Consider the following 16,527-nt stretch of genomic DNA (forward strand, 5'->3'; position numbering starts at 1 on the left):
AAAGCTATCTATTTCTTTTTTTAAGTTGATTTATTTATTTAGGGAGAGAGAGTGTGTGTGCAAGTGAGCAGGGGAGGGGCAGTCAGAGAGGGAGAGAGAGAATCCCAAGCAGGCTCCAGCTGTCAGCACAGAGCCAACATGGGGCTCAAACTCATGAACCCTGAGACTACCTGAGCTGAAATCAAAGAGCCGGATGTTTAATCGACTGAGCCACCCAGGTGCCCCAATGTGCTATCTTTAAAATAAGGTGTATAATAAATACTTCTCTATAGGCATTACACTTCCTTATTTAGCTGTATTTCTTAAACACTCAATGAGCCAATATAAACATGTATAGGCACATACATTTCTTAATGATTTAAGCTTACCAAAAAGTAAGTTGCCTTAGTGGTGGTTACATAGAACTACACATGATAAAATGATAAAGAACCACATACATACATTGCACCAATATCAATTTCCTGATTTTGATATTATACTCTAATTAGGTACGATGTAACCACTGGAAGAAATTGGGCAAAGGGCACAAGACTGCCCTAGTATCTTTGCAATTTCCTGTGAATCTGTGAACTTACTATTTTTAAATAAGTTGCTTTTTAAAAAATGAAAATTTTATTACATACTGAATTATATACAAAATATAATGCTAGGAAGTTGCTTTAAATAATGACGGGACAGATAAATCAAACACGTTTGATAAAGTGCTAGTAACCACTAGAATCAGATGATGTGTTAGTGGGATTCCATGCACTATTCTACTTTTAGAATGTTTGAAAATTTCCCTAATGCAAGTTTTGAAGGAACATTTTCTCCTCCCCTTCACTATTACTATCAACAAAAAAAGAGTTCAATGAATTATAGATGTTGCAAATGTCTGATGTAAAAAGTAACAATTATGTATGTACTTAGAAAGACACACATAGCCCCTCATGTTCTGAATACTTAATTAAAATTAACTTTTAGAACAATCAAAGGTATACTTGATAGCTCTGTAGCCAGAACGTTTGGGTTTTAGTCCTAGATCCAAAACTTCTATGTTTGACCTTTACCAATCACTTCATCTGAAAATCAAGACTAATAAGAACCCTCAAAAAGTTGTTAAAAGGTTTTAATTAGTTAATACACTTAAAGTATTGAAAACAGTGCCTAGGACTTAACTAATGATCAATAAACGTTTAGCTAATAGACTAATATTATCTCTACTACTGAAAACTATAAATCTTAGATTATAACAGTTAATCATTTTAATATATGTTCACTGCTACCCAAGGGTCAAGATGAAGGGTTTTCAAACAAGAAACTCCTTTATGCATTATGCCAGAGCAACCATGGACTCTATCTAGAAAACAGAACCGAAGCAGTAAGGGAAATTTCTTTTTGCTAATTCTATCTGGTAGCTAGCTTCTTAACCCCCACCCCAATCTCCATATATTTTTCTAGACATTTTGGTTGATGCCTTGCTCTGAAAGGAAGACAAATACACTGAAGGGAAGATAACCATTAAGATATTACCTGCTCCCCAATAGGTCGGCTCCCTGCTCCAGCAGGGACTTGTGGCAGCTGCGAGGTGACAGCATGGTGTGTTACATCAGAGCGGGAGCCAGCTCGACGCTGTAGGGATGGACGTCTCAGAATCTGAAATAAGAAAATGTGAACAGACATGTCTAATTATTTAACACCTATATATATCCCCATTCAGACTTAACCTCAAACTATCAGCCCCTATTATCAAAACTATCTTGGGGTGTCTGGGTGGCTCAGTCGGTTAAGTGTCCGACTTCGGCTCAGGTCATGATCTCGCGGTCCGTGAGTTCGAGCCCCGCGTCGGGCTCTGGGCTGATGGCTCGGAGCCTGGAGCCTGCTTCTGATTCTGTGTCTCCCTCTCTCTCTGCCCCTCCCCCGTTCATGCTCTGTCTCTCTCTGTCTCAAAAATAAATAAACGTTAAAAAAAAAATTTAAAAAAAAACTATCTTTAAAACACTTCATATTCATTAGCCATCTTCAGAAAATTGAATGCTTTATATTCAACTTACATTGTATACTAACCTTCACAAGAAATATGCTATTGTAATCTGTTTTTAAGTAATATATACTAAAAGCATTTCTTGAGAGTTTTTCACCCCATTAAAACCCAACTTTATGAAATTTTTAAAAATCTACTAAAATTTTATAAAGAGAAATAAAAAATATACAAGTTATAATAAAGGGTATTTGCAGGCAAAAGTTCAGTTTGAAGACAATCATAGTGGTTAGTATTAAGAGTCTAGATCAAACTTTCTAAGTGTGGGTTCCCATTTTTGTACTTAACCTAACTAATTAGGACATGCTTTTTTTTTTTTTTCCTATGCTCTACCTCGTAGATATAAGGACTGATGAAAATAATACACAGATACTGCCTGCAATATACTACGTACTAAAATATAATTATTGTGGAAGAACCATGAAAATTATATTGTTTAGGATTAGTGCAGTTCTTTACACTTTTAAATCAGTCAAAACATCAGCATGTGACATTGTAGTATTTTCCAAATACTGTAAAACCTTGGATTGCAAGTAACTTGTTCTGCCAGTGTTCTGCAAAACAACATTTCTAATAAATTTTAATTTGCTAAGCAAGCAATGTCTTGCCATATGAGTAGTACATGATGCCAAATGTCACATGATCACAACTGAGTCAATGGTTCTTCTCTCTCACTGTGGATTGGAGATGATCATCTCCCATGCTCGGATGCTTGGTCTCAGGTCGTGGTGTTTGGCAGAAATGTGATTTTTTAGAATGTTGGAAGGTACCCACAACTGGCACTAGTGTATTTGTTGTCACTTCAAAGCACCTATGGACAGTACTTTGCTTTTCCATACAAGCATAAGCTTAGGAATGCTTTGCTTCATTCTAGGTCAGGCTGCCTGCAGATATAGACCCTTTCCTCGGCTGCCTTATTGCCGGTTACATTAAATAGAGTATATGACAAGAGTTTATTAATACTATACTGTAGTCAACATCCATGCAAGTGCATACCATGGCTCCCCCTGCAGAAAAAGGTTGAAAAGAAAGGTAGTAAGGAGATGATTACAGTCAAAATTAAGAAGGAAATCATCAAGAAGTACAAACGAGGTAAGCGAGTGGCCGAAACTGCAAGATTTCATAAGAAGTTTACGTCTGCATCTGGTCTACAGATGAGGAGGAGAGAAAGGCAGAGAAATCCCTCATCTCAATAAGATTAGGGAAATGTGTAAAATGTGGGAAATTGCAAAATTGTGTAGAAAAGCACCACCCAAATAAGGCTATAGCAATGTGAGCAATGAATCTGTTTAACAACAATGCAATGTTACATTTTGGGAAATCCTCAAAAGGAGGCAAAAGCATGTGTCATTGGATAGTTTCCTCGTTAAAGATGCACAAAAAGAGGGGCGCCTGGGTGGCGCAGTCGGTTAATAACCCTCCTCTCCCTTGTCTCCCTCACACCAGCCACAAAGGTTTTCAAAGGTAAGTGCAGATTAATTTATCTTCCTTCTTATTTTCTATTTTCTTTATTATTCTGTATTACATTACAGTATCGTAATCATTTTTTATATGAATATTTTTGGGTTGTGGAACAAATCATCTGAATTTCCATTATTTCTTATGGGGAAATTCGCTTTGATATGCAAGTGCTTTGGATTACAAGCATGTTTCTGCAATGAGTTATGCTTGTAAACCAAGGTTTTACTGTATAACCGATACATTTTCTTTTAAGGGAGAAATGCTCAGATTAAAAGTGCTTTTCTTAATTAACCACGTTTTTCATACTCATGCCATTATTTCCTTGCTTCACAGTTTAACCAGGACTTTGCTTTTCCTCTCTTCATTCCAATTATTAACATCTTATATTAGTTAAGAGAATGGGAGACACTCTCTCTACCATAACCTCCTCGTATTCTTGGTCCTCCTGATTGTCATCTTCATTCTCATCATCTTCCTCATCTGGCTCAGGCAAGTCTTCATCATCATCTAGCTCAGCTAATAGAGTACTGGCACGGCAGCTATCCAGGAAATCTGGAAAAGAAAACCAACAACCTTACTGTCAACACAATTAACAAAGCATGATAAGGTAACTTTGCATATTGGTTTTACAAAACAAAAGTAAAATTCAAGACAGACAAGTATAAAGACCACATTTAGCAACGCCACCCTTCTACCACCACGAAGACAAAATGAGTAATACTGGTCACAAGCATGGCAGAAAACAACAGGATAAAGTTTGACCATAAACTAAATCCAAGTCTACAAAATCATAATATAAAAAAAGGTCAGCAGTACGGGCTAGGTTTAAAAATAAGAATCCTATCACCATTCTCTTTATAAGTCACAGGAAGCACAACATGGTGCAAAGAGAACACTTTGGAGTCATTCACTCTCAAGAAATATCTCTATTGAGTACCTACTCTATTCTAAGAACCGTGACAGGCACCAGATATACATAGTTGTGAACAAAACAGACCTGGTCCGAGCCCCCACGGAATTTATAGGGGAGAGACATTTAAAAAACAAACAAATGAATATATAAATAGGAACTGGGGTGCCTGGGCAGTACAGTCGGTTAAATGTCCAACTCTGGCTCAGGTCATGATCTCGCCATCTTAGAGTTCAAGCCCCATATCAGGCTCTGTGCTGATAGCTCAGAGCCTGGAGCCTGTTTCAAGTTGTGTGTCTCCCTCTTTATCTGCCCCTTCCCCCCTCACACTCTGTCTCTCTCAAAAATAAACATTAAAAAATAATAATCAATCAATAAATAGGAACTGTAAAAGACTGTAAGAAGGAAAAGACAGAATAAAGTTAATCTGAGAGACCTGGGATGTTGATAACTGCTTAAGGACACTACCTATCTACTATGGAGTAACATATGTACTGTCTTTCCTATTATCTATATTCCCCCCAACCCCCAATGAAGACTGTATCAGATAAACATGGTCCCACATAATGAAGATGCTGATGAGCTGTTCTTCACAAGAAATGAAAAGAAAAAGTAATAATGAGGCTAAAACAGAAGTTTTTACTGGATACAAAAGAAAAAACAAACTTCTATGGATAAAAAGACACACTCTATATTCCAAAAGAACATTCAGAAGACAATTTATAACTGCTTTGTAGAATCTTCTATCTGCAAACCTCTGAACCAAACACATATTTTTTAAGTCTAATAATTACACAGGACTGAAATTCAATACCTTTTATTAGAAGGCTAGTAGAAGAATGAGGCCCGATACTATAAGCAATTAGTTTCTAAGGCACATATTTTTTTAACATTTTCATATTCTGGAGTCAGAATGTGTCTTACAAGCAATGGCAAGTCTCAGCTGAATTGTCAACATTTTCTCCTTAGTGACATAAAATAATTATAATTATTGCCATCTTAAATTTGATGAAATATATTACCCTTAACCCATGTAAGGTACCATCCTACAATTTAGGAGTGGTCCTCATAAATGTGATGTGGTAGTACACACACAAAATCAATTCCACTTTTGGTTTATTTTCAAAGGAACATAATCTGACTGAAATTCCATCTCTCACATGTTATAATTCACTGAAGCCAACGGCTTTTTTTTTTTACTCATCTTCTTATTTAAACAGCTCCTTATTTCATAGATTTGACCATATCACAGAATCATGTTCCTCGAAACCTAATACGGTAAAAGTCTGCATACATAAAAATTATTCTGTAAGGCAAATGTTACCCTGATCCTTGACAGAAGCACCCTTAAGATAAATCTTCTAGTTTTAGGAATGTAAAAAAAGGAATTTATAATCATGTAACATTAATTTTCAAAAGGCAAATGGGAGCCCTAATACTTTTTTAATATTCTTTACCACCAGCATACCCACAACATTTTTAAGTTTCACATAATCAAGAATTAAAGTTTCAATTAAGTTAACATGTAACCAATGAGTAGGGAGGGGCAGAGGGGCGCCATGAGAAAAACTAGAGTAGAATATAGCTTATTCGATGAATTTACATTACTTTGGTGTAATCATCATCATAATTTTGCTATATACACATTTAATAGGTAAGGTAGATACAGAGAAATGTAATGATCTTCCTAAAACCAGAGAACATCAGATCCAATTCTTGGCTTGAAATAGGGGAGGACACATTCAGAGGAAAACAAACACACATGAAAATAAGATTTACACACTCCATGTTAACTAACTAGAACTTAAATAAAAATTTGAAAAAAAAAAAAGATTTATATAAAAGAGTACTTAAACTGTATCTTCATATAAATGTTCTTTTATTTGAAATTACCAAATTTAATTTTTATTTTATTTTTATTATTTATTTATTTATTTATTTTTAAATGTTTATTTATTTCTGAGAGAGAGAGAGTGAGACAAAGCGTGAGTGGGGTAAGGCCAGAGAGAGAGAGGGAGACACAGAATTGGAAGCAGGCTCCAGGCTCCGAGCTGTCAGCACAGAGCCCGACGCGGGGCTCGAACTCACGGACCGCGAGATCATGACCTGAGACGAAGTCGGACGCCCAACCGACTGAGCCACCCAGGCGCCCCTCAAATTTAATTTTTAAATAGAACAGGCACTGGCATCAAGAATATATGTATGTATGTATGTATGTATGTATGTATGTATGGTAAAAGATATTCCAAAACAATAATGACGGAAGTGCAACCTTTTTGAAAGGCAATTCAGCAATTACTTCTTTTAAAAATTTATCTTAAGGAAATATACAAAAATACAGTTCAAGATGCGGATTCATAACAATGTTTATGGTAATGAAAGGGTGTGATTTAAAGGTCCAAAATGGAGAATTTATTAAATAACAATTGCATAGTCTAACAGTGGAATATATGGCAGCCACTTCAAACACTGGAGAAATCCATCAAACAATATGAAAATAATTTTACAATGTACTAAGTGAAAGGAGCTGTCTGGAAAGATGATCCCTTTATGGGAAAACCAGAAGAGCCAGGTATAAAGTTCAGTCACCAATGGCCAATAATTTAATCACTGTGCTTAAGTCATGAAGCCTCAAAAAACAAACAAACAAACAAAACCCAAAATGGGGGGCTCAGAGAGCTTCCAGGCTGGTAGTATCCCTAAACACCAAGAGTACAAATGTGCCTGTGCGTGGGACCTTCCTGACCTCACCCTATGCATCTCTTCCATCTGGCTGATCCTGAGTTATATCCTTTTTATAAGAAAAGGGGTAATCCTGTAATAAATAAAATATTTTCCTGAGTCCCGTGAGCTGCTCTAGCAAATTAATTGAACAGGAGGAGAGGGCCAGAAGAGCCTCCAATTTATAGCCAGTCTTTAGCACAGATGACAACCTGGCCTTGCAATTAGTGTCTGAAAGGGTGGGGAGATAATGTTATGGGCTGAGGCTTTTACCTATGGGATCTGACACTATCTCCAGGTAGTTAATAGTGCCAGAAGTGAGTAACTTGAGTCAAACTGTATGACCCCCCCAGATAGTGTCTGAAAACTGCTCAATGTGGGAAAACATTTGGTAATCAGCGATGGCAGCAGAAAGTGTTGAGAGTAGAGGAGGCACACAGGGGGAGTGTTTTTCCTCTTACATTACAGTGTACAAAGAATATCACTTTACAAAGCCTTTTAATCTATTACACTTCTATTCTTCTCTGATAAAGGTGTCAATTATCTTTGTTATTATGATTCTCCCAATAAAACTTTGTTAGTGGACCAAAAAAAAAAAGGAGACCACAGAAGTTCCTAGATACCTGCTTATAATCAGATAATTTAATAGTCCCTTATAGCATTGAGTTTTTTCATCATACATGAAGATGCCATATCTTTAAGAAGAGAGAATTACTACTTTCTAATCAAAAGTTAAAACAACATAGCAGAGGGGCGTCTGGGTGGCTCAGTTGGTTGTCTGACTCTTGGTTTTGGCTCAGGTCATGATCTCATGGTTCATGAGTTCGAGCCCCACAACAGGCTGTGTGCTGACACTGTAAAGCCTGCTTGAGATTCTCTCTCTCCCTTCCTCTTGGCCCTTCCCACACTCTATCTCTCTCTCAAAATAAAAAAATAAACTTAAAAAAAACAGCAGGAAAACATAGTAAAAGCATCACTAAACAAACACCTAAATATTTTAAACTATAACTTACCATATAACGAATATTCTGCTTCCTGACCTGTGTCACTCTCACTGGAGGTTGACGTGAGACTGGTGGTTAAAGTATTACTTAAGGACTGACCAACTGATAAAACTGTTGTTGCTGTGGCTACATTGCTGCTGCTAGTCACACTGGATGTTGACATTGTCACTGTTGATGTGGTACCAGGAGTCGTCAAATTGGGGAAACTCTGAGCACCCATGAGAGGAGAAGCTAAAGATAAAAAATGAAGCAAATCAGGACTGATGAGATTGCATAAACCTTAGAAAAAACTAGGTTGTATATTTAGTAAAAAAGAATGAAATCATGAAACACTAATTATTAAAAGACTGAAAAGCAACAACTTTGGGAACCCAACTGAAATCCAACTACAAGTCCTTGTTTTTACAGCCCTGTTATTTTCCAAGAAATTAAGCCTTGCTTTTTTAGAAAGGGAAACAGGCAATGAATTAATTCCCAGTCATGTTTTCCAAAGGAATTACTTTGACCAGTTAGCTTAAATTAGAATTAAAGGACTTTTAGAAGATAGTAGCAATTTAGGACCTAAGGAAAAGTTAAACCAGTGTGATGCTCTGATTTCAGTTGACTATGATAAAATTTAATAGTCATCTATTTCCTCATGCAGCTGAAGTTAACAATTGATCATAGAAGGGTGAAAAATAGAAGTGTGTTATTGTTTCATCCTTTCAGATTACGAGGTTATTATACCTGATCTGAATTCTTAAGAGATCACGATTCTATAGAACTTAACTCCATATTCCTAAAGTGCTAAATTTGACGTGGTTGTATGTAACACGGTTAATGATCTAGTTAACGACAGCAGTCAGAACCCACTGAACAAGAAACCCTACTTTGCAATCCCTCAGAGTGGAAAAACCATTGGGTTCCATAAGGAAAAGCTCACTTACTTGCTGTGCTCATCACATTCCTCCCCAAAGTATTAGTGTTGTTATCACTGCTGCTTCGGCTTAGATTCATGTTGTTCGTGGCATTAGTCCGTGCTATGTTTGCCACTCTCCTTACAAAACTCTCCAAGCTAGATGTTTCTCTTGAGGACAGATTAGGTACACTTGCACTAGAGCTCATAGGGGCCCCAGCAGCCAACAAAGAACTTACTGACAGTCTGTTACTTGCTGAAGAGCTAAGGGGTCGTTGTGAAGCTGCTTCTTTATTAGTTAACTCAGACACTGAACTAACATCAGGAGAACTAACACTAACAATTCCCATGGATATTGCACTAGACTCCCCAGGAGTGCGAACAGAACTATCAGGGCCTAACTTTCTTTCAGCATTTTCACTTCCCGTTTCCGCGGTTAAGGTGCTGGTGCTTGCACTGGATGATGACCCTACTTCTGTTTGAGGGACGTTTTCAGCAGATGAAAGAACAACAATTGGTTCATGGACATCAGCTCCTGAAACTATACTGTGTTCCATTACAATTTCTGATCTCCGTTCCGTTTTGGTCGAACCCAAGCTGATGTCGCTGCTACTGGCCACGCTACACACAGAACTGCTGCTTCCTTTTCTACTTGAGGAGCCTGCAGCAGCAGATGTCTTGTCTGGACAGTTGTTTTTCACCAAGCTGCTCCATGATTGCGTTGTGCCTGAAACAGTGGATGAAACAGGTTTGGGTGATGCCACTGTATCAGGGTCGTACCCTGGTGCAAGCTTGAGGTCAAATTTTCCTTCTGCGCCCATACGGTAAGAGTTTGAGCCACCAGCATCCCAGGTGACATCAATCCAGCCTGGAAAGGGACAGGAGTTTGTGAGACCCAGCAGAAAGCAGATAGGAGCGTGTCAGACAGTAGCTCCACAATATGGGATCAGCTTTTCATCAGTGCTGTACTTCTCTGAATTTCTACAGTCATTTAAGGTCTGCCAACTAAAATTAAACTCTTCCTTTTATTTCTCTCATTTCTGAACTGCTTGCTCTGCTGATATCTGAAAACAATGTAAGGGACATGTTTACATCTACGGGCCTATCTTTGAAGGGGAAGAACTGTTAAAAAACCGTAAACAGATGGACACAAATGGTGAAAGAAATACTGCAAGGTCAGTTAAATAGAGATGAAATCTAAATAAAAAGGTTTTTTAATTGCTAAATAGAACTATGTAGTCAAATGTTCTTTACAGAAAAAAAGTTCTGACTCACCATTAATTTTTAAGTTTGGGCTAAATCCTAATAATTGGCAAACAAAATATCCATATATCACTGCATAAATTTTAGGTCACTAGCTCAAATAACACTAAGTTAGCATTTCAATTGTGTTCTCAAAGTTCAGTGGTTACTTGGTTTTCTTATGATTAAGTTTAAAAAATTTAAATACACACAGAAAATTCTGAAAACAAAAATTTTAAAGTATGCTAAGCTCTTTTATTAGAACCTATAAGCTAAATCTAATAATGTGTAAAGAACTAATGAATAGTTCATTATTCATACATATTATACATGATATTCAATGTATATTTACTTGTAAACAATACTTGTTCTTTAAAAAAAAAACAGTAACTTCTAAAAGCAGTAAAATAAATTGCCTATTAGGAAAATAATAAAAATTTTACAAATTTATTTTAGTGTCATAAGCTAACTACTGCAAGGGAAAAACACAACACAAAAAACATATGTATTTTTAAAAATATAACCAGTCTTTATAAAGTTTGAAGTTAGTTTATGCATACATGCAGGTACCCCCATGCATGTTCACATGTGCACACAACACATAACAAGTTCATGTATATTTATGATGACAGGCTAAGAGGGGTGTAAGTAATACTGAATTACCTGTGGGGATTATATGCTTAGGAGTTCTAGGAGATGAAAACTACCTGCCCCAAATCTACATCACCTAGTTCTGATGAGATTTCAATTGTCTCCATTTAGTCTATATGCTGAAGTAACTTCTGAAGAACCAGCACTCAACTATCTCTTCTGCAACATGGAACAGTGTGAATAAAGGCTCAAAAACGTATCCCAATTCCAAATGAAATTAACATTTATATTGCATTAATCAGTCTAAAAATATACTGATAATTTATTTCATAACAATCATCAAGATCTGTAATTGTATGTTTATCGGTTTCATTCAGAAGGCAGGGTATCATACTTTTTTGGGGACCATTGTATATCTGAAGTCCAACAAAGTACCTTTACATTGCAGGGACTCTCACATTTGTGGAATACATGAAAAAAATGGATATTCCCACTGACACATAGATTCTTTAGGAAGGATTTAATTGATAATAATGCAGAAAATAATTTTTAAATGTAAACTATTTATATTACTATTGAGAGTGTAATTAAACTGCTATCTAAGGGGAACCAAGAAAGGACACATACATACTATCCATATAAGTGCATAGGTACAAAACTCTGAGCTCCCACTATGCCCGAAAGACAGGAAAAAAGATAACTAGCCATATTAGAAACAGGTGGTTCAGGGGTGCCTGGCTGGCTCAGTCGGTCAGTAGAGAATACGACTCTTGACCTAGGGGTTGTGAGTTTGAGCTCCATGTTGGATGTAGAGATTACTTAAAAGTAAAATTTAAAGAAAAAAAAAGAAGAAGAAAGAAAAGGAAATCACTGGTTTATTTATAAGCTAAGTACTCTCTCTGACATAAAAATTTTCATGTGAGACTTAATAAGAATGGCCACTTTGGTCGGCCACAATTCTGAACTCCACATTAGATTAGCAAAAGTAAGCTTTTCTTACATACTAAATTCTATAATTAAGATTCCCATTTTCCTAGACAGCTGCTTCAGCTGACTGCAGCATGAGAAAAATAAACTGCATTCATATAGCCCCAACTAGCTAACACACTTAAAAGCCCAAACAATTTAGGAGAAATGGAATATTAACGGAGTATTATTAAGATGTCTAAAAAACATTTAAAATTTCTGGGTTGGGGCGCCTGGGTGGCTCAGTCGGCTGGGCGTCCGACTTCAGCTCAGGTCATGATCTCACAGTCTGTGAGTTCGAGCGCCACATCAGGCTCTGTGCTGACAGCTCAGAGCCTGGGGCCTTCTTCAGATTCTGTATCTCCCTCTCTCTCTGCCCCTCTCCTGTTCATGCTCTGTCTCAATAATAAATTTAAAAAACATTAAAAAAATTTTTTTTTAGTTTCTGGGTTGAAGGTACTAATGTCATCTCAACTATTATTGGTTTTTATGAACTTTGGCAGTTACATATATGTTCATTCACCATAACCCTGCTAAAATGGCAATGATTTGCAATTAGAGTTAACTATATAGAAATACATTAGGTAGTAAGGTAATTCAAGGAATAGAACCTTAAAAACAATAAAATCAAGAGTTTATTTAGGTAAATAAATGCCCAGAGCACACAGAACATGAGTATATTAAGATATTAAATGTTTATTCACTCTCCTAAGCACTGTCACCTTTATTATAGCTCTTTAAATATTTGGTGTAAGAATATAAACATTTTACTCCTTTTTGTTTTTAATGCCAAGCAAAATTCTTAAGAACACACTACTAGCTAAGCAAATTATCTGCTAATAAATCAGCCTTTTAAGTTATATGGAAAAAGTTAGCCATTATGAGTTGCTTCTGGGAGTTAAAAGCAATTGATTAACAGGATATGGACTTCTCTAAAATCCACAGCATCAAAAGTTTAAAATGAACTTGATTTAGGGGCGCCTGGGTGGCTCAGTCAGTTAAGCGTCTGACTTCAGCTCAGGTCATGATCTTAGGGTTCGTAGTTCGAGCCCTGCATCAGGCGCTATGCTGACAGCTCAGAGCCTGGAGCCTGCTTCACATTCTGTGTCTCCTCCTTTCTCTGCTCCTTCCCGGCTCATGCTCGCTTCCTTGCTCTCTCTCTCAAAAATAAATGTTAAAAAAATTTTTTTAAATCAACTTGATTTAAACAACAACCCTTACCTTATAAAACATCAGAGTTTAAAATCCAAAGAAATGTTAGTAGGCTGAGAAGCATTATGAACGTTATCTTACAATCTACTAATAAACAAAGAGGCTACAATTCTTATTCTATTCTTTATTGAAAAACAGTAACTAAAGATGTTAATACTTTTTCTTCTACATGACTGAGTATAAAAAAATGACTGCCTGATTCCCATCAGGCTAACAAGTGTAAGCAATTAAAGATCTATGGAAACTTACAAATAATAGACAAAAAAAATGCAGAAAATGTGTCTTTAGAATATTCAACTTATACTAGCTTATTAATCACTTCAAATATTAGCAGAAGTTCCAAATCAAAACAGAAAATAAAATTTTCCCTTAATACTAGGTAAATGATTTTTCATTTTTAATGTTCTTCTACATAGTGCCAGGACATTCATAAAATGTGTAAACTATCCCAAAAGAACCAAAGGAAAACACTCTGTTATCGAATACTCCATTTTTACACTACAAATGCTAAGTACCTACTCACCATTATGCAGTTCTCCTGTGACGGTACCTTCTCCCTGTGGGCTGCCATCCTGATCTCGCCATTTCCAATCAAGGCCTCTGATCACACGTGCCCCTGGAACCATGTATTTCAGAACCTGGGAGCGTACGAGACGTCTTTGTCTTCTAAGATTAGCTTCTGCTTCCTTAGCTGCTTTTCCTGTAAAATAGAAATTAGAGAACTATAAACAAGTCACTTTTTATAAATCAAATTGTTCCAGTAAGTGAAAAACCTGCTAACATCTCTTTACCTAGCTGGTCTTCACATACTCCATTTACAGTGCCATAAAGTTCGAATCCAGATAGTGACAGGTAGTGGGTTTGTCCACTGGCATTCTTCCCCATCTGTTTAATTCTCACATGTCGCCACCCTTGTTTCTCATCCTTTGGTGGATCAAGAGGCCAGGTTGCTGTTGACCTGTGAAGGTGTTAGGGAAAAACTGGTGTAATGTTTTAAAACAGATGGGGAAGATTTTTTACATAATAGAGATCTACTGAAAAACCAACTTCTACATTCAGTCTACAGTTTGTTACACAAGAAGCAAGAAAGCAAAGGAGAACAACAGCCATCAAGAACATAAGTTAAAGATGGTATGTTTAAATGTATACTATTAATGACTTACAACATTAAATGATTTATGATTAATACAATCCAAGAAAGAAGAAATTTTATGAGTAACAAATATGCTTGAAAATTTTATAATGCTTGAAAATATGCTTGAAAATTTAAAGCTTGAAAATATTATATGCTAATTAACTTGGATGTAAATTAAAAAATAAAAATAAATAACAAAAGAAAAAGAAGAAAAAATTATCCATTAATCCTAAAGATAAGGAGTTCCTTCCATACTACATTAAATGCAGAAATTAATTTAACTCCATGCCCTATACTCCCCTCAAAATTAAAACTTATTAGAACTAAAATTTCTAGAAGTACTTTCTGCCTTCAAAAAAATAATATACGATCGGGGCGTCTAAGTGGCTCAGTTAAGTATCTGACTCTTGATTTCATGATGTTACAGCTGTAAGATCAAGGCCCACATTAGGCTCTGTCCTGGACATGGAGCCTGCTTGAGCTTCTCTCTCTTTTTCTCTCTCCCTCTCACTCTGCCCTTCCCTGACCACCCCCAAACTCTCAAAAAAAAAAAAAAAAAAAAAAAAAAAGACTAAAAAAATAATATATGATCAACCTATAAAATTTAGGAAAAGAGACATAATTAAAAAAAGAAAACTTTAAGTCAGGCACAATTCTACAACAAGCAATAGCTACTGTTAATTTGGAAAACATACACATATATCATGTACACATATGAAGAGTTTAGTAAAAAACTAATTCCATTTTTTTGTTTTTATTAGTGTGCTATATATACACATATATTTCAATTCCTTTTTAAATAAATAGGCTCAATGTTCTACTTGTATTTAATCTAAAGCTGCTAAAGTTCTGGCAAAATTATTATTTCAAAGTTTTAATATTTAAATTATAGTATCAAGTGATGTTTTTAAAAAAATCTTGCTTCAATATTCCATAAAGAAGAGAGCTCTAAGGGTATACAGTTATAAAAATAAACAAAGCTCTTTACTGAGTTTTTCAATTTGCAAAGACTCCTCAACTAACCCTGGTTCATTGAGACTGCAGTCATCAACATGGGTATACAAAGAAGTCCAGTTCTGTCCATCTTTGGATACCTGGAAAACCCAATTTCTCAGTGCAGACCTTCCATAACCACGAGCATGACGAAGTGTATATGCTGATGGTATCACCCAGAGACCCAGATCTATGGCAAACCAGGCATTCTTATCATCATTGCTGTGGCAATTTAAAGCTGAATTATCACGACTTAGTATGTCTTCTAAGCGGCCATAAGGTAGATTTCTTCCTTCTGATGATGTTACTACTACAAGTCCATAAGCAGCTGGATTCACCCATTCATATGCAGTTCTAAATAAAATAAAAAAAATTAAGCAGTTAACACTACTAAAATAACTGTATTTTGTTCATATTAGTTTTCCACATAAAACTGTATTAATTTTTAAAAATCCTACAATTGACATTTTGGTTTTTTTCTTCATAAAACATAACTGAGATAGTCTTAAATTTAATCTCTAAGACAAAAATTCCTTAAACTGAAAGACACTCAGAGTAGTTAATAATTTTACTCTACTACCAAGAATTTTTTACCAGGTGAATGTTTTCACTCTACATTAAATAGCATGACTTACTTGGCATTTGTCCCAATCCAGTAAATGATTCCATTTTCATCAAAATCATGCTGGTGCCGAAATATAAAATTTTGGCCTTCTCTTAATTTTCGAACAAAAACAAATGAAGATCGGTCAAAATCATACCACTGCTTTGCTACCTACACCAAAGAAAATACAGGAGACACTCACCTTAATAGGGCTATTTTCAACTGCACTGCCCACTTTTTCCTGTTCCTTCAATGTGATTTATTTTATTATAACACATACTCATTAAAGAATATATGGGGGAAAAAACCAGAAAGATACAAATTTCTACAACCAAAGTACCCCACACTATTCATATGATACACTACTTCTTTGGTCCATTATTTCAACTGATAGAGTAAAAAACATCTGATCATACTGTACCATAACATTTTTTCTTATCAGTTATTATATTTATACATTTTATATAGCTACATAATATTCAAATAAATGGAAATAATTATAAACCTGATACTCCTTTTTGACTAGCATCAAGGTTTTGTTCACTATTTTAGTGACAAATGACACTAAAATGACTCCAATACACATCTTTACGAAGAAACCATTTGTAGTATACAAAGATTATTTTCTTAGAATAGAGTCCAGCGGTGCCCAGTAGCTCATTTGGGTGAGCATCCAACACTTGATTTCACTTCAGTGAAGATCCCAGAGTTGTGAGAGTGAGCCCCTTAAGATTCTCTCTCATTCTCTGTCTCTGTCTCTGTCTCTCCCCCCA

The 16,527-nt window shown here is 35.9% G+C and overlaps 1 protein-coding gene across 6 annotated transcripts in view; it reads right to left on the reverse strand.

Moving 5' to 3' along the window:
- Nucleotides 1–16,527, reverse strand: part of HECTD1 (HECT domain E3 ubiquitin protein ligase 1) — an 89,806-nt gene that overhangs the window by 17,582 nt on the left and 55,697 nt on the right. For 3 of the 6 annotated variants that reach the window (XM_027065530.2, XM_027065527.2, XM_053224337.1), the window contains exons 21-28: nucleotides 15,786–15,925; nucleotides 15,181–15,504; nucleotides 13,814–13,980; nucleotides 13,546–13,722; nucleotides 9,043–9,879; nucleotides 8,126–8,347; nucleotides 3,900–4,033; nucleotides 1,513–1,635 (exon numbers count right to left, since the gene is read on the reverse strand). In XM_027065530.2, coding sequence (XP_026921331.1) covers nucleotides 1,513–1,635; nucleotides 3,900–4,033; nucleotides 8,126–8,347; nucleotides 9,043–9,879; nucleotides 13,546–13,722; nucleotides 13,814–13,980; nucleotides 15,181–15,504; nucleotides 15,786–15,925 — 2,124 coding nt within the window. The remainder of the gene's footprint in view (nucleotides 1–1,512; nucleotides 1,636–3,899; nucleotides 4,034–8,125; nucleotides 8,348–9,042; nucleotides 9,880–13,545; nucleotides 13,723–13,813; nucleotides 13,981–15,180; nucleotides 15,505–15,785; nucleotides 15,926–16,527) is intronic. The other 3 variants (XM_027065529.2, XM_027065528.2, XM_027065531.2) reach the window with 3 other exon arrangements.

Source organism: Acinonyx jubatus, chromosome B3 (genome assembly GCF_027475565.1).
Source record: "Acinonyx jubatus isolate Ajub_Pintada_27869175 chromosome B3, VMU_Ajub_asm_v1.0, whole genome shotgun sequence".
NCBI classification, from domain to species: domain Eukaryota; kingdom Metazoa; phylum Chordata; class Mammalia; order Carnivora; family Felidae; genus Acinonyx; species Acinonyx jubatus.